The 20,540-nt window shown below is 37.4% G+C and overlaps 1 protein-coding gene across 4 annotated transcripts in view; it reads left to right on the forward strand.

The window, feature by feature from the left end:
• ZFYVE16 (zinc finger FYVE-type containing 16) overlaps nt 1–20,540 on the forward strand; it is a 71,193-nt gene that overhangs the window by 34,722 nt on the left and 15,931 nt on the right. For 3 of the 4 annotated variants that reach the window (XM_009240858.4, XM_002815701.5, XM_024246882.3), the window contains 10 exons: nt 464–625; nt 2,621–2,763; nt 7,342–7,720; nt 8,914–9,036; nt 9,758–9,913; nt 10,798–11,022; nt 15,005–15,087; nt 15,779–15,883; nt 16,263–16,410; nt 18,726–18,806. In XM_009240858.4, coding sequence (XP_009239133.4) covers nt 464–625; nt 2,621–2,763; nt 7,342–7,720; nt 8,914–9,036; nt 9,758–9,913; nt 10,798–11,022; nt 15,005–15,087; nt 15,779–15,883; nt 16,263–16,410; nt 18,726–18,806 — 1,605 coding nt within the window. The remainder of the gene's footprint in view (nt 1–463; nt 626–2,620; nt 2,764–7,341; nt 7,721–8,913; nt 9,037–9,757; nt 9,914–10,797; nt 11,023–15,004; nt 15,088–15,778; nt 15,884–16,262; nt 16,411–18,725; nt 18,807–20,540) is intronic. The other variant, XM_054555676.2, reaches the window with a different exon arrangement.

Here is a 20,540-nt window from a genome sequence, read left to right on the forward strand (position 1 = left end):
AAGTGGAGGAGGTAGGGATGAATTATGTTGGGTCTTGTGAGCCATTGTAACAACTTAAATTTTCACTTTAGGTAGCCATTAAAGGATTTTAACAGATGAATAATGAGATATGATTTATGCCTAAAAGAATCTCTCTAAACTATGTTGGAAATAGACTCTAGGGGTACAAGGGCAAAAACAGAGACAGTCATGTAATAAGGGTTATTGTCTGTAGATATCAAACATACACCAGATATAATATTGAAATAACTTATTGGTAGCTTATCAAAGTGGCATGCTGCCAACTAAAGAGCCTGTGCTAGCTACTCAGACAGTATGTTTGCCAAGTGCTACTTCTTTTTCTTGATTAGCCATTTCTTTCTTTCTCCTTACAACTTGAAAAATAGAATATTTATTGTAGTTTACTTTGAAGTAAATCCCAAAAACATCTGAGATTTTAACACTATTGTTTTCCCCTTTATAGCTCAGGCATTTGAAAGGATGATGAGTCCAACTGGTTCTAATCTTAAATCTAATCATTCTGATGAATGTACTACTGTCCAGCCTCCTCAGGAGAACCAAACGTCCAGTATACCTTCACCAACAACTTTGCCAATCTCAGCACTTAAACAACCAGGTGTTGAAGGTAATAGAAGAAAACTGTGTCTTAGACTAAAGATAAATTATTGAAATAGAAATTCTCTAATGTAGCCAGAGTCTAGTCAGGAAAGAGAAACCAGACTAGATATCAAGAGAGATTTAATACAGGGAATTGGTTACACATGCAGGCTGGAAGACTGGAAGAGCAAAAAGGCTGTGCTCAAGTGCCTCAGCAATTAGTAACTGCAGGAAGCAACCACCACAACTGGAGTTTGGGGCTACAAAAGGGGAGAGGCTAGAGCTCAGTACAGGAGCACCAGGAAGTGCTTGGATCTCAGATGTGGGAGTCAGAAGCCATGGTCACAGCACCATGGAGAGTTGGTGCTCAGATGACTAAAGTAGACCTCCATATTTGATGTTAGGAGTACTGAAAATCATGAGTCTAGCAGCTGTATCTGTTGGTGGTGCTGCTGCAAAGATCCTGGCAGGAACCAGAAACAAAGAATTCCTTCCTATTTCTTCCCACCTTATGGTCTCCCACCAGTGCCTGCTATTGGAAAAAAGCTGACCAAAGCCAGTAACAGGAGAGTCTGGGAATTGCACTTTCCAGACCTCCAACCTGGCATCCAAGAGCCCAGTGTAGAGGGTGAGCTTGGGTTTGAGAGGCAATAGGTAAATAATTGTTCTATCTCCTTTTCCTTAAAAATCTATTTTTAATTGTGTATTTTACCACAGTAATAATGTTTTTTAAATCTATTTTTAAATCTTTGAGTTGTCTGTTCTTTTTTACAAACTGTCATCAATTGGCATCTTGGGTAAGGCACATGTAGGTCTTTAAATGTGAATTATTAGTCTGTAACATGCTAGAAAAGAATCATAAGTATCAGTTAAAGGCAAATTTGAATCCTTCTATTTTTGTGGACTTCAGTTTATTACTCAGTAACTATTTTCCATTTATTATAATGAAATAAGGAGACTCAGCATTATATGGTCGTATATTATAGCTCTAAAGATGAATAATCTGTGTTTGAAAATACGTATATATTCTATTGATAACCCAAATGATTAAATTATAAAAATGTTGCAAATACAAGAAAGATACCTTATTTAATATGTCTACCTACATTGCAAAAAATTTGTATATATAATTCAGTTTTTTTCAGAGTTATCTTTATGGTGTTCTGGAAAGTAGACATTGAACTTTTTTTTTTTTAAATATTGTTCTAAAATCATCTGGCAGAGATTTTCATAATCTTCCTCTATGGATGCTTTGTAAGAAAAGAGAAAAATGTTTATGCTGATATCTAGTTATTTCCTTCAAATTTGAAAGGAAATATTAATACGTATGAATAAAATTCAGTATCCACATTATAAGAACAAAAAATGTTATGCTTCTCTTGTTAAATAAAAGAAAGAAATGTCCTGTGGTAGTAAGAAATGTCCTGTGATATTAAGACATTTCAAGTGATCCTGTTACCTTTTTTTAGGTTTTTACATTTCTTTTTTTCTTTATATATATATATATGAAAAATATATAGATAAGCTATATATATATATATATATATATATATATGCATGCTTCAGTCTACTGCACTTTTCATCACTGTACCTTAGTCCCTAAATTTTATTCAGTTTCTACTCCATACTCACACAAACTTAGCCTCAATAATACAGGCTTTAAATCGTCCTTCCCTATTGCCTTTAAGGTGTAATCTCTCCTATCTACTCCTCTTCAGAGTGATTCCGAGAGCCACCTCTGGTCTAATATGCTATGAATTAGATAGATCTCCTGTCCATTCATTTTCATAGTATATGATTGCCAGGGCCACTCCTGCTCCCTTTGTACGAATTAGATAGAAACAGACTCCACTCAGGGTAGAGGAATCACAAAAGGCCATTTCTATAGATCTTTGTAGCCCTGAGAATTCAGGGGTTGCCAGTGGATAGCAAAAAGCTTTTGAAAACATTTCCCAATCTATTTGGCATTAAATCATTGCCATATTACCAGATTAAAATGTTTTACTTTTTCAATTGATTCTAGGACTATGTTCCAAAGAACAGAAGAGAGTATGGTTTGCAGATGGTATATTGCCCAATGGTGAAGTTGCAGATACAACAAAATTATCATCTGGAAGTAAAAGATGTTCTGAAGACTTTAGTCCTCTCTCACCTGATATGCCTATGGTAAGGAATTCAAAGAATAACTTAATTGACTAAATAAAATTTTCTTTCATAGATAATTCCTGATGTGATTATTAGAGTACTTTTTTTTTTTTAACACTTTGAGCTTCCTAAAATAAGAGATGTATTGATATAGTGAATATATTTTAGATTTTATCCCCTTTAAAAAAAAGAGAGACAGTCTTGCTGTGTTGTCCACGCTGGAGTGCAGTGGCATAATTACCACTCACTGCAGGCTCTAACTCCTGGGCTCAAGTGATGCTTCCACCTCAGCCCCCCAAGTAGCTGGGATTACAGATGTGAGCCACCATGCCTGGTTTAGACTTTACTGTTTTACAAAATGTTTTTTTAATTACTTTTTTTTTAGAGATGTGGTCTCACCATTTTGCCCAGGCTGGTCTCAAACTCCTGATCTTTAGTAATCCTCCCATCTCATCCTCCTGAGTCATTGAGATATTGAGATTACTGGTATAAATCACCACACCTGGCAGATTTTACCTTTTTTTTTTTTTTTGAGATGGAGTTTCTGTTGCCCAGGCTGGAGTGCAGTGGCGTGATTTCAGCTCACTGCAACTTCTGCCTCCTGGATTCAAGCGATTCTCCTGCCTCAGCCTCCCGAGTAGCTGGGATTACAGGCACCCACCACCACACCTGACTAATTTTTGTATTTTTAGTAGAGATGAGGTTTCACCATGTTGGCCAGGCTGGTCTCAAACTCCTGACCTCAATCAAGTTATCTGCCCATCTCGGCCTCCCAAAGTGCTGGTTACTACAGGAGTGAGCCACCGCGCCTGGCCCAGATTTTACTTTTTTTAAACGTCAGTTTAAGAGACTGGTTCTCACACTTTCAACTTCAGGACCCCTTTATACTCTTATTGAGAACCCTAAAGTGCTATAGATTTCATGGGTTATACCTATTGATAATTACTATATTAAAATTAAAATTCAGAAATTTAAAAAATATTTATTAACTAATTACAAAATAAGGCTATTACATTAGCAGAAATAATATTTTATGAAAAATTTTTTTCAGAACAAAAGTTTAGTGAGAATAATGGCATTATTTTACATTTTTGCCAATTTCTTTAATGTCTGGCTTAATAGAAGACAAACATATTCTCACATCTGGTTCTACATTCTATGTGTTTTGATATGTTATTTTTTTCGTTAAATTATATGAAAAAAATTCTAGGACCTCACCAATTCCCTGAAAGTGTCTTGGGGACCCCAGGGATCTCTGAACCACATTTCGAGAACCAGTGGTATGGGGAAATGTAACTGAGATTTAGTAATTTATTTTTATTTTTTTATTATTTATTTATTTATTTATTTATTTATATTAAGTATTTATTGATCATTCTTGGGTGTTTCTCGGAGAGGGGGATATGGCGGAGAAGGTCAGGAGATAAACACATGAACAAAGGTCTCTGGTTTTCCTAGGCAGAGGTCCCTGCGGCCTTCCGCAGTGTTTGTGTCCCTGGGTACTTGAGATTAGGGAGTGGTGATGACTCTTAAAGAGCATGCTGCCTTCAAGCATCTGTTTAACAAAGCACATCCTGCACCGCCCTTAATCCGTTTAACCCTGAGTTGACACAGCACATGTTTCAGAGAGCAGGGGGCTGGGGGAAAGGCCATAGATCAACAGCATCCCAAGGCAGAAGAATTTCTCCTCCCAGACCGGGCAGCCGGTCAGAGGCGCTCCTCACCTCCCAAGCGGGGCAGCCGGGCAGAAGCGCTCCTCACCTCCCAGACGGGGCGGCCGGGCAGAGGCGCTCCTCACTTCCTCCCAGACGGGACGGCCGGGCAGAGGCGCTCACTTCCCAGAGGGGGCGGCCGGGCAGAGGCGCTCCTCACTTCCCAGATGGGGCGGCCGGGTAGAGGTGCTCCTCACTTCCCAGATGGGGAGGCTGGGCAGAGGCACTCCTCACTTCCTCCCAGACAGGGTGGCGGCCAGGCAGAGGCACTCCTCACTTCCCAGATGGGGTGGCCGGGCAGAGGTGCTCCTCATCTCCCAGACGGGGTGGCTGGGCAGAGGTGCTCCTCACTTCCTCCCAGACGGGGTGGCCGGGCAGAGGAACTCCTCACCTCCCAGACGGGGCGGCCGGGCAGAGGCGCTCCTCACTTCCCAGACGTTGGGCGGCCGGGCAGAGGCGCTCCTCATCTCCCAGACGGGGCAGCCGGGCAGAGGCGCTCCTCACTTTCCAGACGGGGCGGCCAGGTAGAGGCGCTCCTCACTTCCCAGACGGGGCAGCCGGGCAGAGGCGCTCCTCACTTCCTCCCAGACGGGGTGCCGGTCGGGCAGAGGCGCTCCTCACTTCGCAGACAGGGCAGCCGGGCAGAGGCGCTCCTCACCTCCCAGACGGGGTGGCCGGGCAGAGGCGCTCCTCACTTCCCAGACGTTGGGCGGCCGGGCAGAGGCGCTCCTCATCTCCCAGACGGGGCAGCCGGGCAGAGGCGCTCCTCACTTTCCAGACGGGGCGGCCAGGTAGAGGCGCTCCTCACTTCCCAGACGGGGCAGCCGGGCAGAGGCGCTCCTCACTTCCTCCCAGACGGGGTGGCGGTCGGGCAGAGGCGCTCCTCACTTCGCAGACAGAGCAGCCGGGCAGAGGCGCTCCTCACCTCCCAGACGGGGTGGCCGGGCAGAGGCGCTCCTCACTTCCCAGACGGGGCGGCCGGGCAGAGGCGCTTCTCACTTCCCAGACGGGGCGGCCGGGCAGAGGAGCTCCTCACATCCCAGATGATGGGCGGCCAGGCAGAGACGCTCCTCACTTCCTAGACGGGGTGGCGGCGGGGCAGAGGCTGTAATCTTAGCACTTTAGGAGGCCAAGGCAGGCGGCTGGGAGGTGGAGGTTGTAGCCATCAGAGATCACGCCACTGCACTCCAGCCTGAGCAACATTGAGCACTGAGTGAGCGAGACTCCATCTGCAATCCCAGCACCTCGGGAGGCCGAGGTGGGCAGATCACTCGAGGCCAGGAGCTGGAGACCAGCCCGGTCAACACAGCGAAACCCCATCTCCACCAAAAATACAAAAACCAGTCAGGCGTGGCGGCGCGCGCCTGCAATCCCAGGCACTCGGCAGGCCGAGGCAGGGAGGTTGCAGCGAGCCAAGATCATGACAGTACAGTCCAGCTTCAGCAACAGAGGGAGACCGAAAAAAGGAGAGGGAAACCGAAGAAAGGGGAGAGGAAAAAAGAAGGAGAGGGAGACCGAAGAAAGGGGAGAGGGAGAGGGAGAGGGATAGTAATTTAATTTATACTAATATCTATTTAGTTATTTTCAAACATTCAAGAAAGTATGTGATGGTGATATTTATGCCTACATTTACACAAATGTGCTAGATGTTAAACAGAAGATATATAATATAGAATCCAGATCACTAAGAATTCTCATTGTAAAGTGGCACATACTCATAGAAGCAACTATTAATGTATGAATTAGTAATGTTTTATGCATGAAATAGATTTATTGAGCCTCACTCTGTGCCAGTCACCTGGTTGATTCTGGGTACACATATTAGAAAAGATGGATACTAGGCCTGGCGTGGTGGCTCATGCCTGTAATCCCAGCACTTTGGGAGGCCGAGGTGGGCGGATCATCTGAGGTCAGGAGTTCAAGACCGCGTGACCAACATGGCAAAACCCCGTCTCTACTAAAAAAAACCACAAAAATTAGCCAGTTGTGGCACACACCTGTAGTCTCAGCCACTAGGGGAGACTGAGGCAGGAGAAAATCACTTGAACCCAGGAGGCAGAGGTTGCAGTGAGCCAAGATTGCGCCACTATACTGCAGCCTGGACAACAGGGTGAGACCCCATCTCAAAAAAAAAAAAAAAAAAAAAAAAGAGAAAAGATGGATACTTATCAGCTCTGTTGAAGTTTACATTTGGTAGAAACATATGCTGTTTGTCAAGAGTTCATGAGCTAGACTTTACAAATAGCCGTAATTACCATGGGTATGTTTCCTAGCTAGCACCCACTGTCAATCTATATTAATGAAAACTCTGGACAGGCTAGTAAATAAATATTGAGTTCATAAATGGTTCTTATTTAATACTGACTTTGTACAGTCTAAAAAGAAAAAGGCTTTATTGAAATAGTCTTTATGGGTAGTTTTTTCCAGGTGGTTACTCTTGTGGAATATAGCTAACGCACTGCTTCCTAACCACTCCCCTTCCCCTTCTTCCTGCCTTGTCCCTCCTCTCTGCCCACCCAAGGGTTTTCGGATATCATAAGAAGGGGAGAGACTTGGGTTGAACTAAGCTTGCTCACTGTGTGATATGGTATGGGATCTTGAAGTTCTTCTTGCCTCATTTTTTCCAATCTTAATATTAAGTCATTAATACCTACCTGAGCATGCAGTAAAACTAAAACCTTATGCTTCTTAATTCCTTATGCTCCTGAATTTGAAGAATCAAAATGGTACTGTTTCTTGGGAAATTTGACTTTAAGAGAATTTCTGAACCCATTTTGATTTTTATTTATTCTTATTAAAAAGATATGTTTGGCTATAGTGATCTCATTTCGTAGTTGAACAGAGAATATGAACTGATTTGTTAATTTTTTTATTACATGTTTTACAGACAGTAAACACAGTGGATCATTCCCATTCTACTACAGTGGAAAAGCCAAACAATGAGACAGGAGATATTACAAGAAATGAGATAATTCAGAGTCCTGTTTCTCTGGTTCCATCAGTGGAAAAATTGTCTATGAACACAGGAAATGAGGGGTTACCTACTTCTGGTTCATTTACACTAGATGATGATGTTTTTGCAGAAATTGAAGAACCATCTAGTCCTACTGGTGTCTTAGTTAACAGCAATTTACCTATTGCTAGTATTTCAGATTATAGGTTACTGTGTGATATTAACAAGTATGTCTGCAATAAGATTAGTCTTCTACCCAATGATGAGGACAGTTTGCCCCCACTTCTGGTTGCATCTGGAGAAAAGGGATCAGGTAGGGAAGCAGTTATTTAAATTTAAAAAGATTTAAAAAAATATACTGATGAATTTTATCTGTGACATATGAAATGTATTTTTTTTAACTTAGTTTGGTTGCAATATGTACTAAGGCTGGTAACTTTTGTTTACAGAAAGTCTTATTATATAAAAACAAATTCTAAAAATATTTGAACTTTTATGATCCATTTATCACATCTGGCCCACTAATTTCGAATGATTAAGTCTATGAGGGAAGCTCATAGACTTTTAGCCCGAAGAAATGTTTCCATTGTATTAGAATTTTGACACTGTATTATTACTATTTTTTTTAGGAGCATGATACCTAAAGAAAAGAGCATTAGATTGGATGGCAAAGCTAGGAATTTTAGTTCCTTGTCTGCTGCTTGTTACATCTATGACTTGTAGTGTGTTGCTTAATCTCCTTGGGCCCCAGTTTCCTTTGTAAATAGAGAGAACTTAGATGATTTCTAAGGTCCTTTTCAAGCAGGAGATTCTATGGCTAACCCCCACCCCAGAGTGGTTTCTAGGATAGACACTTGTCACTCCAGGCATTATGTCACATTCTGCAATATGAGATGGCCGTTCTTTGTGTGATAATGTAGGGGAATGAAGCTTTGGATCTCTGTTCTGTCAGTGGGAGCCATTACATGAACCTAGCTGTAGTGGCGAAAATATAGTAAGCCCTGTTCTTTGTATGCCATGCATATCTTTCTATTGATTGTCAAGATCTTTTTTTTTTGCTGCCTGGTCACTGATATAGGCATATGGTAGCAAGTAGCTGATATAGGCATGTGGTAACAAGCAGCATATATAACATGGCTCTAGACTACTTTCACAGACTTGTAAATATCAAAAATTATAAATGGAGTGCTTACCAAACTGGAATCTACTTTATAAAAACGTTTGTCTTCAAACTTTGAAGGTGCTAAAATTATATACATTTGCTGTTTAATCAACAGTATAAATATATTATATGTAATATATGCATTACAGTATTAGTAACTTTACATGGAAAGAGGTAAAAATTAGTATATAACAGTTGTCTGGGGTGTTGATTTTATGAAACATGTTTGCTCCTATTTTTAAATTTGATCAGGCCACTGGTGGATTTATACATTTTTTTTTTTCATTTGTAAGCATATTTAACAGGATATTTATCCTGATTAATATATTACTTTCATCATTTAGTGCCTGTAGTAGAAGAACATCCATCTCATGAGCAGATCATTTTGCTTCTTGAAGATGAAGGCTTTCATCCTGTTACATTTGTCCTAAATGCTAATCTACTCGTGAATGTCAAATTCATATTTTGTAAGTAATAATTTATCCTTATTTGCTTAATTGGTAAGCAGGATTTCTGAATTAATTACATCTTCAGGTTAGATTTTGACTGGCCATGGTGAAAAATAAGCAGGATTGGATATTGGTTTTTCAGCCAGATATGACTGTAAATAAATTTTGCAAATTTATGTTCAGTAGGACTTGAAACATGAGCTTACAGATTTTTATTAGCATCCCTGTCAATCTTAGGTTAAGGTCATGGGCTTATATAGCTGAGCTATATTTTGATACTCATGATACAATTGACTATATCTCCTGTGGCTTTTAGATAAATTGAAATTTGGTAACTGAAATAAGCAGGAACCCTGATTTAGTAGCAATAAAGACAGTTTTAAAGTAAGTGACATGTGACCTAATTAAAAAGTAAGGAAGTAATCCTTAATAATTAATAATCCTCACTACTCCATAATGTATCTGTCAGCTTTTCATTCTGTTTGAAACTAAATTCTTATCCATTACATTTCAGCATTTAGTGCATCTTTTATTTTAGTGTTATTTATTAATTGGCTCCCTATGATAATCCTTTTTCTTACTTTATATGAATCTTATACAATTCAATTTAAGGTTTTCATAAGGAGAACTTTGGGAACACAAGGAATTTGAAAAGTTATGTTAAATGCAAAAACAATTGTTCTTAGTTTTTTGATTAATAGAAGTTGACATTAATAGTTATATTCTTTTATCATCTAAGATTCCTCGGACAAATATTGGTACTTTTCAACCAATGGATTGCATGGCTTGGGACAGGCAGAAATTATTATTCTATTGTTATGTTTGCCAAATGAAGATACTATTCCTAAGGACATCTTCAGACTATTTATCACCATATATAAGGATGCTCTAAAAGGTATAGCATTTTATTTTGAACTGTTCAGACTGGGGAATGGATAAATTAGTTAAAGGCATTTATGGTTTTGGCTATGCTAGCTATACTAAAGATTTATTTCTGTGAAGAGATTGCTGATTTCTGAAAATAGCTTAATAATTATTTTGTCTCCTTAAAACTAGCATTTTATGTGATTAGTGTCTATATGCAGATTTTTGTATTTTAAAAATGGAAATATATCCTTTTTTTTTTTTTTTTTGAGACAGTGTCTCCACCAGGCTGGAGTGCAGTGGCACAATCTTGGTTCACTGCAACCTCTGCTTCCGGGTTCAAGCAATTCTTCTGCCTCTGTCTCTCAGGTAGTTGGGATTACAGGCACATGCCATCATGCCCAGCTAATTTTTGTATTTTTAGTAGAGGCAGGGTTTCACCATGCTGGCCAGGCTGGTCTAGAACTTCTGACCTCAAGTGATCCGCCCGCCTCAGTCTCCCAAAGAGCTGGGATTACAGGTGTGAGCCACTGTGCCTGGCCTGCCTCCTTGATTTTTCAGTGTATCTATGTAATTTCCTTACTGTCTGTACAAGACTAGGAGATTTGATAATTTTTCACTTGACCATGCCATAAGGAGGAAAATTGGAAGGTTGGAAACATTTTCAAATTTTTGTTCATAATCTCCAATATCTAGGAATAACTGGGAGCTTTGTGTACAGAAGGTATTCAATAGATGCTTTTGCAAGAACAGAAATAAGAAAAAAAATCTATAGTGTCTTAACTTCAGACAGTTTATATTGGGACAGTCTATATGTATTCAATCAGTTTTTTGGATTTTGGACAAACTCAGAACATTTCTTCAAAACAATAACAAAACAACTTAAAATCTTTTTACTAATGATTTTATTTGCAGGAAAATACATAGAAAACTTGGACAATATTACCTTTACTGAGAGTTTTCTCAGTAGCAAGGATCACGGAGGATTCCTGTTTATTACACCTACTTTTCAGAAACTTGATGATCTGTCATTACCAAGTAATCCTTTTCTTTGTGGAATTCTTATCCAGAAGCTTGAGATTCCCTGGGCAAAGGTTTTTCCTATGCGTTTAATGTTGAGATTGGGTGCAGAATATAAAGGTAAGTTTTAGAGTAATAAGTTAATTTGCATATTTTCAAATATACTGAATGTAAAGACTTTCATGGAATCATTAAAATCAATTTTAATGGATTAATGGAACTACTTTTGTTTTGTTATGCTTTTAAAGTTCTAAGACAACCCTCTTCTACTACCAGGTTGGTCTAGATAACTGTGGTATGTCTTCAAGTTTCTAGATGTTCATAAGTTCTTTTATTACCTAAAACTTTTCTTCTTAAATTTCAGAACAAAACAGAAAACTTTCACAGTGCAGGTTGAGTATGCCATATCTGAAATGTATTGGATCAGTTTTTTGGATTTTGGACTTTTTCAGATTTTGGAATATTCACAGAGTACATACCAGTTGAGCATCCCAAATTCAAAATCTGAAATGCTCCAGTGAGCATTTCTTTTGAGCATCACGTTGGCATTTGAAAAAGGTATAGACCGGACATGGTGGCTCACGCTTGTAATCCCAATACTTTGGAAGGCCAAGGCGGGCAGATCACATGAGGTCAGGAGTTTGAGACCAGCCTGGCCAACATGGTGAAACCCTGTCTCTACTGAAAATACAAAAATTAGCTGGGTGAGGTGGCAGGCGCTTGTAATCCCAGCTACTCAGGAGGCTGAGGCAGGAGAATCACCTGAACCCAGGAGGCAGATTTGCAGTGAGCTAAGATCGTGCCTCTGCATTCCAGCCAGGGTGACAGAGCAAGACTATGTCTCAAAAAAAAAAAAAAAAAAAAATTACAGATTTTAGAGCATTTTGGATTTTAGGTTTTTAGATTTGGGATGTTCAATATGTGTTAATTACTTTTGCTAAAATTTTCTTAAAAGCATTTACTATTGGGAGTTTGTTATGTTGCCTGCATATTAAGAAGGTAAATCGTTGCGTCTCAATTTTTCTACATCATAAAGCCAGACATAAAGGATTTTTGGGTTAGCAGTGCTATTGTTTTCAGTTACTCACTATAATTAAAAGCTAACTATTTTTAGGGAAGGAAGTACTTAAAAATTGTGGTTATTTTTCTAAGCTTGATGATTCTTATTTTTATATTCTGATGTTTATCTCTCAACGGTGATAGAGCCTGTATCATTCATGTGTATGTGCATGTGTGTGTATTTACTTATCTACCCTTGACACAACTGGTGATTCTAAAGCTGCTGTGATGTTTATATATATGCTCATTTCTGAGTTAGAGTCATTTCTAGTGTTAAACTTTTTTGAATTCCCACTATATCTTTTATCTGATTTTTTTCAAGAAATATATTTATTGCATTTGAAGTATATCACGTCTAATGAACTTTTTAGACATTTGATTCTAATATAATTTGGTAGGGATTTTCTTGGAGGAAAATTAAATGTTGAGAAGCTATAAAAATGGTGATTACTATTTCAGAATACACAAATTGAGAGAAAGAGATAATCTATTTGGAAATTTTATTAAACTGTGATTTTGGGGATGGGGGTTCTTTACCGTTTAGGATTTACATGTGTGATGCTATTAACTTGTGGGAAAAGTAACAAAATTTAATTTGCATCTCAGGTTTTGTACTGTGTGAACCAAAGAGCTTAAGAAATTTCACTTTAAGCCAAATGTTTCATCAGTGCAGCCCAGTATTTTGCCTCTAATTTAATATTTGAATGCTTTTTTTAATAGAAGATTAGGGGAATAAACTAGCTAATCAAATTAGTATGGAACATGTCTAAGTATGGCCAGTATTTTGGCCAGTAGTACTTCTAGATAGTAAGTTTTCTCACACTGAAGGTTGGAGAATCATGGAGCAATACGAAGGGCTTATCATAAATCACAGGGACTGGAACTGCAAAGCTATGATAAGCTATTTAGTGGTAATGAGGGGAAATTGTCAGTTATACATAGAAGTTAATTCACCTCAGCTGTTTTCTGAATTCTTTCTGTTCTGCTAGATTTTACATAGACTGGCACTTTGACATTGTTGGTGCCCATGTCTTTTTAGATGTGAACTGTGTGTGTGTCTGTGTGTGTATTTTGTTACAGAGGTAATGTACATTTGAAAAAGCTAATGTGAAAGTTAAAGTCCCAAGAATAAAGACTGAAAGTAACTGTCTCAAATTAGTAATTTTTAAATGCTTTTGAAAATATCTGTGGTTTTATCTTGAGATCACTGGTTTTGAATACCATTAAAGGTTCAAATAGATGATTTATGAGGTCACTTTGTAACTCAGATAGTATGTCATTCTAAGCCATAACCTGTTGAGAATAGTGTTTTAAACAAAACTACCTCTTCATATTGCAAAGGTTGCCCCCTCATTCATATAAGGCAAAAAGTTAGCAGTTAATCATTTCCTTTATCATTTTTATGTCTTTTCACACTAATATCTTGTATTTTTTTCAAATCTAGACCCGCTGTCTTTCAAATAACTTAGTTGCCTTTTTAGAATTACAAAATATGTTTGTACTAGCAAGAAAATGACTACTTTGACTCAAGTCTTTAAAGCAGCTAATGTTGGGTATGTGGTGTTTCTTTAGAATTTTAAGGAAGTTTATTTGTATAATAGGCATTAGAGAGATTAGTTTGCTTAAGACCTAACTTGAGAACTGAAGGTTACAAATGTGTCTGTGTCTTATCACTATAGAAATAGTCTTGCCTTCCTTTCCTTCAGAGTGCCTGCTGTGTTACCAGTAAGGTCTCTTTTCCTTTTTGGTGTCCAGAATTTATGGTGCCCTAAAGAAAGAACATAGTTAGGTGGCCGACCTCATGTCCCTTCCCTTTTTGTGCATTGGTTTCCCTGACTCTGTCTGTATATTTCTTTCTTTTTTTTTTTTTTCTTTCTTTGAGACGGAGTCTCACTCTGTCGCCCAGGCTGGAGTGCAGTGGCGTGATCTCGGCTCACTGCAAGCTTCGCCTCCTAGGTTCATTCCATTCTCCTGCCTCAGCCTCCCGAGTAGGTGGGACTACAGGTGCCCGCCACCACACCTGGCTAATTTTGTTTTTGTATTTTTAGTAGAGATGGGGTTTCACCATGTTAGCCAGGATGGTCTCGATCTCCTGACTTCGTGATCCACCCGCCTTGGCCTCCCAAAGCGCTGGGATGACAGGTGTGAGCCACCGTGGCCAGCCCCAGTATATTTCTTTTACCATGCTGAACCAAGAACTTTAAAAATTTACTACCATTCATAAATTAGCACAATTGAATATTAACTATAAATGCCTTAAAGGTCTTTAGTTCTTTGTATTTCTCTTTAAATGATCAGAAACATATATAGTTCTAACCAATTATCATAATTTTCCACCCCCTATAATTTTGTGGAAACAAGATGTATAATGAAAAGATGAAATATTCTGTAATCAGACAAGCCTAGTTTCAAATCTGTTTCACCAGTTATTAGACACTAGGAGCAAGTTGATTAATTTCTGTGTCTCAACTTTCTCATTTATGAAATAGTATAGACACACTCCATTAGGTTGTTGAATTTAAATAAGATAATGTATGTATAGTTCTCAGTTCAATGTAGCATCTAGTAGATACATAGATACACAGTAAGTGTTAATATTGTCTCTTGGCTGGGTGTGGTGGCTCATGCCTGTAATCCCAGCACTTTGGGAGGCTGAGGTGGGTGGATCACCTGAGGTCAGAAGTTTGAGATCAGCCTGGTCAACATGGTGAAACCCTGTCTCTACTAAAAATACAAAAATTAGCCAGGTATTGTGGCACATGCCTATAATCTCAGCTACTTGGGAGGCTGAGGCAGGAGAATTACTTGAACCCAGCAAGTGGAGGTTGCAATGAGTCGAGATTGCACTGCTGCTCTCCAGCCTGGGCGACAGAGTGAGACTTTGTCTCAAAAAAAAAATAATTATCTCTCACTTTCCCCTAAGAACAGATTGAGTGATATTTATACATAATGTTTGTTTGTAAAATGAGAGTTGAAGGTAATAAATTCAATAATTTGGGGTTTTTTTTGTTGATAGTAACCAGTTTTCCTTTCTTATATATAGCATATCCTGCTCCTCTAACAAGCATCAGAGGCCGAAAACCTCTTTTTGGAGAAATAGGACACACTATTATGAACTTACTTGTTGTGAGTAATTGAACTATTTTATTAGGTGTTTTTATACTGTTACTTTAAAACTTTATTTAGCAAAGTTTATACATTTATATTTTCCTACTTTAATTTGCCATGTTTGGTATAATGACCATTCATTTACAATAAATCCTAATTATTTTAACATTAGTGCTCAGTTTTTGATGAATTGCTTTTTAGAACGTACTATCTCCTCATGTACGTGTACCTGATTCTAATTGCCTTTTGATTCATTCTCCTGCAGTTCTTGGATATGTAGGTAATGTAAGAACTCTATACAGACCTCTTAAAGTTGTTGAAACTTTTGTAAATGTATTAGTAAAGTCAGTCAGTCTTGTGATTTTGAGCAAATTATGGCCTTAGTTTTCTCATTTATAATAGGAAGTGTTGGATTAGATGATATCTAAAGTTCCCTTCCACCTATACTTTTTGTAATTTTGTGTTTCCCTGTTACCATAGAAAAATGTTTCAGTGGACTCACTTTTATTTATCCATGCCTAGTTTGAAGACCTTTTCTATTTTGGAAGTTTTGTAACTAGAAAGAGGAGATACCCTAAATACTACAAAGTTTTTCCTGAGAATGATATTCTTTATTACTGTTGTGGAGAAGGATTTCTTAAAGAAGGATTTAATGGATGGAAAAATACTCATGGTTAGTAGTTTATGGTAATGTGATTATTCTATGTAGGACCTTCGAAATTACCAGTATACCTTGCATAATATAGATCAACTGTTGATTCATATGGAAATGGGAAAAAGCTGCATAAAAATACCACGGAAAAAGTACAGTGATGTAAGTATAATTGTTTTATTCAAATGACAATTATTGAACATTAGAGTTCCTTAGAATTGTGTCACATTAAATTTTTTGTTTTGAATTAGACTACCTAATGTATTATGGCAACAAACATTGTTTTTGAAATGATAGAATTTGTTTACTGTAAATAATCTGTTTGATCATATTTCTTTTTTTTCCGTACTGTTTTATTGAGGTGATTACTGTTCACCTGAAGTGCTTTTATTTTAAAACATTTGTTTCCATCACATTCCCAGGGAGTTGTCCAGACCGAAGCTTGATAATTATGAAGCTGGCCAGAAATGTGGCTCTTAGAATAGGCATATAATCTTAAAAGTGTTTCTAAATAAGTGTTGTTGTTTTTGTTTTTTTCCAGGTAATGAAAGTACTAAATTCTTCTAATGAGCATGTCATTAGCATTGGAGCAAGTTTCAGTACAGAAGCAGATTCTCATCTAGTCTGTATACAGAATGATGGAATTTATCAAACACAGGCCAACAGTGCCACTGGCCATCCTAGAAAAGGTGAGCATCATGGTTCCTAGTGCTAATTTACAAAACCACCTCAATTAATAGAATTCCTTTCAAAGGGGAAATATATGTATATTTACTTATTTGCTGAATTGTTGGTGATAAAACAGTATGTTTTGAAATTTCAGCTACACAACAGATTTTAAAATTGCTTCTAATTTTTGTTTTTCTCGGGCTACTTTAGGCTTACAGACTTGGAAGACTGTTTTCCTTTTGACATCTTTAGGTTTAGTATATCCCATAGGGTGAGAGTCTTCCTTTGAGTAATTTCTTTCTGAAATAAGGTATTTCTTTTCACATTTGTTCACCCTCTGCTCCGACTCCTCTTAGTTGGGGGAGCACAGGGTGATAAGGATAAGATTGATTTATAAAACATAACAAGCAGCATCTATGAATGACATTACTGTCAGCTCTGGCTGAATGGCTTCAGTGATTGCTATGATTACCAAACCCTTGCAGTAGAAGGCCTAACAAATTGAAAGTTAAATGGAAGCATTTCATAAAATTAATACATTATTATAGGATAACATACTCAAAATAGTCCGACATTCTGGCTGCTAATAGAATTTTTTCCTCTGCTTATAAAAGTAATATATACTTATTTGTAGTAAGCTCGGAAAATACATTTTGAAAAGTAGTAAAAGAGGCCGGGCGCGGTGGCTTATGCCTGTAATCCCAGAACTTTGGGAGGCCGAGGCGGGCGGATCACAAGGTCAAGAATCGAGACCATCCTGGCTAATACGGTGAAACCCCGTCTCTATTAAAAATACAAAAAATTAGCCAGGCATGGTGGCGGGCGCCTGTAGTCCCAGCTACTCGGGAGGCTGAGGTGGGAGAATGGCGTGAACCCGGGAGGCGGAGCTTGCAGTGAGCCCAGATCGTGCCACTGCATTCCCGCCTGGGCGACAGAGCGACAGAGCCAGACTACGTCTAAAAAAAAAAAAAGTGGTAAAAGGGAAAAGTGCCAAGATATGGTCACTATTGACATTTTACTGTATTTCCTTCTTATATTAACGTATATGTTAAATAGATGATTTTATACTGGATATTTATACTTTTATATTATACTTTATCACTTAACATGATATTGGCATTTTTGCCACTAAAATTTAACAACTTTTTAATATTTATTTGTTGAATAGGTATATTTTTATGTGGTAAAATTAAAAACTTATGAATATTTATAGTGAAAAATCTCCTTTCCTCCCTTGACCACCCAGCCATCCTCTTACTCTCCCTACAGGCAACCAAACCAATGTTATCAGTTCTTATATATCCTTCCAGAGACATTTTTGCTTTAATGTATATTCAAGAAACACACACACATATCTACCTCTTTCTTCCACTTTTTTAGACAAGTCATAATATTTGCTCCATTCTATACCTTGTTTTTTTTGTTGTTGTTAACACACTTTGGAGATTATTCTATGTTTGTATATAAAGAGCTTTTATATTCTACAGAACTTTACATTTTATATATTGTACATCATTTAACTGTCCCTTATTGATGGGCATAATTTGTTACCAATCCTTAGAGGCTATTTATAAAAATGCTACAGTGAATAGTTTCGTATACATGCCGTTTTGTACACATTTGAACCTATCTGTAAGATAAATTCCCAAAAGTGGAATTGGTGTGTCAAAGGATACATCTACTTGTAATTTTAATAGAAAAATGCCAAGTTAGGGCTCCATAAAGACTGTTCTGATTTGTGCTGTCACCAGTAGTGAATGTTTGATTTCCTACACCCTCACTAATATAGGCACAAACATTTAAAACAGTACAATACTCCATCAATTATTAATAAAAACATTAAATTATTTTATTATTTATTTATTTATTTGAGACAGTCTCGCTCTGTCGCCTAGGCTGGAGTGCAGTGGCGTGATCTTGGCTCACTGGAACCTCCACCTCCTGAGTTCTAGCAATTCTGCCTCAGCCTCCTGACTGGCCAGGATTATAGACGCCTGCCACCACACCGGGCTAATTTTTGTATTTTTAGTAGAGACGAGGTTTCACCATGTTGGCCAGGCTAGTCTCAAACTCTTGACCTCAGGTGATCCGCCCTTTTCGGCCTCCCAAAGTGCTGGGATTACAGGCATGAGCCACCGCGCCCAGCCGCATTAAATTATTTTAGTGTAATATTTTATCTCATTTTTTTTGTTTTTTTAAATTAGTTTTCTAGTTTAAGTTGTGTGGGTATAACATTTATTGAGTACTTATATGCATATCCACATTCTGCATTTAACAAATGTGTAACATAAAAATGAGTAGTTTAAAACAAATAATTGTTGTATTTGTTGATCAGTGACAGGTGCAAGTTTTGTGGTATTCAATGGAGCTCTAAAAACATCTTCAGGATTTCTTGCTAAGTCCAGCATAGTTGAAGGTATGAATTTCATTGTTAATGGTGTTTTAATGTAGAGTTATTTTTCCTAACCTTTTAAAAATATATTTGATATTTACACAAGAACATATGTAAGTTATAAAGCACAGTACCACAAACTTACATCAAATCATCAAGCAGCACAAGAAGTAGAAGACTTATCTCTCTCTTCTGCCTCTCCCCAGGAATTAGTGACTAGACTGAATATGGTGTTTATCATTCTCTTGCTTAATTGTTTTTTACTTTGTATATAAGTCTGCCTAAACGACATATTGTTTATGCTTATTTAGGAGATAAATAAAAGTGAAATCATTCTTCACATAGTTATATGGAACTCCCTATTTTCATACAACATGAGTTTCTAAAATTTATGCATGTTGTTTCTTACAACTATAGCTTATTCATTTTAAACGCTATTAAATATTTTGTGAATGTATGACAATGTATTCATCTCCTGATCATGAACTTCTGGGTTGTGTCTATTCTAAGAATATATTCTAGAGTTTCTGTAAAATATATATGCAAGAGTGGAATTTATGGGCTAATAGATTAGTAAATGTTCACTTTACAAAGTATTGCTAAGTTGCTTTCCAAATTGGTTGTACCGATTTACATTACCATCAGAATATATAAAATTTATGATTGGTCTACATTTTCTCCAAACATGATATTATCAGACTGCTTAATTTGTGTCAATCCTGTAGATATCTCTGAATATAGTCATAATTAGTATATCCCTAATTAATAAGCAGAGCATCCTATTACATATTTATTGGACATGCATGTTGCTTCTTCTGTGAAATGTCTGCTCTTATCTTTTGCCCTTTTTTCTATTGGATTGTGCATCTTTTTCTGACTGACTTGTAGTTACATAATTTTATGAATTTTATATTCCTCCTCTCCCATTTTTAGTGTCTTTTAAATAGAAGTTCTCATTAATACAGTATAATTTATGACTCTTATGGCTAATGTTTTTTATTTAAGAAATCTATCATACGGTTTTGAAAGATATTCTCCTATGTTGTCTTCGAGATTTAAACTTTTGCCTTTCACACTTAAGTCCCTAATTTATCTGGAATTTAATTTTATGTGCTGTGTGAGGTAGAGAAATCCAGTGACTTTTTTTGTCATTTGAATAGGAGTGATCCAGCATCAGATATTGAATTTTCCCTTTGCCCTGGTAATTGTTAATGCTATCTCTGTCACATAGCATGTTTTATTTGCACAAGAATCCATTTCTGGGCTATGTTCTTAGCTTTTGTTTTGTTTTAGTCAGTTTGCTTAACTCTGTACTGATTCCATACTATTTTATTATTATTGTAAACATTTTCACTTTTACTGTGAAAAAGTCAAGCTTGTATAAAAGCAAAAAAGGATAATATGATAAACATTAATGGAACCATCACCCACCTTTGACAATTATCAATTTATAGCCAATCCTACTTTATCCATACTCCTTTTACTCTCCTCTCATTGTATTATTTTCACTATATCATTTCATTTACAAATACTATATTTTTAAAAGAAAAAGTATTTTTTTAGAAACATAACCACAAAACTACAGACTAGGCATTCCAAATCCAAAAATCTGAAATCTGAAATGCTTCAAAATCCTAAACTGTTTGAGCGCCGACATGACACTCTATAGAAGTGCTCATTAGAGCATTTCAGATTTCACCTTTTAATTTTAGATGCTCAACTGCTAAGTATATAATGCAAATATTCCAAAATCCAAAA

The sequence above is a fragment of the Pongo abelii genome, chromosome 4 (assembly GCF_028885655.2).
Source record: "Pongo abelii isolate AG06213 chromosome 4, NHGRI_mPonAbe1-v2.0_pri, whole genome shotgun sequence".
NCBI lineage: Eukaryota > Metazoa > Chordata > Mammalia > Primates > Hominidae > Pongo > Pongo abelii.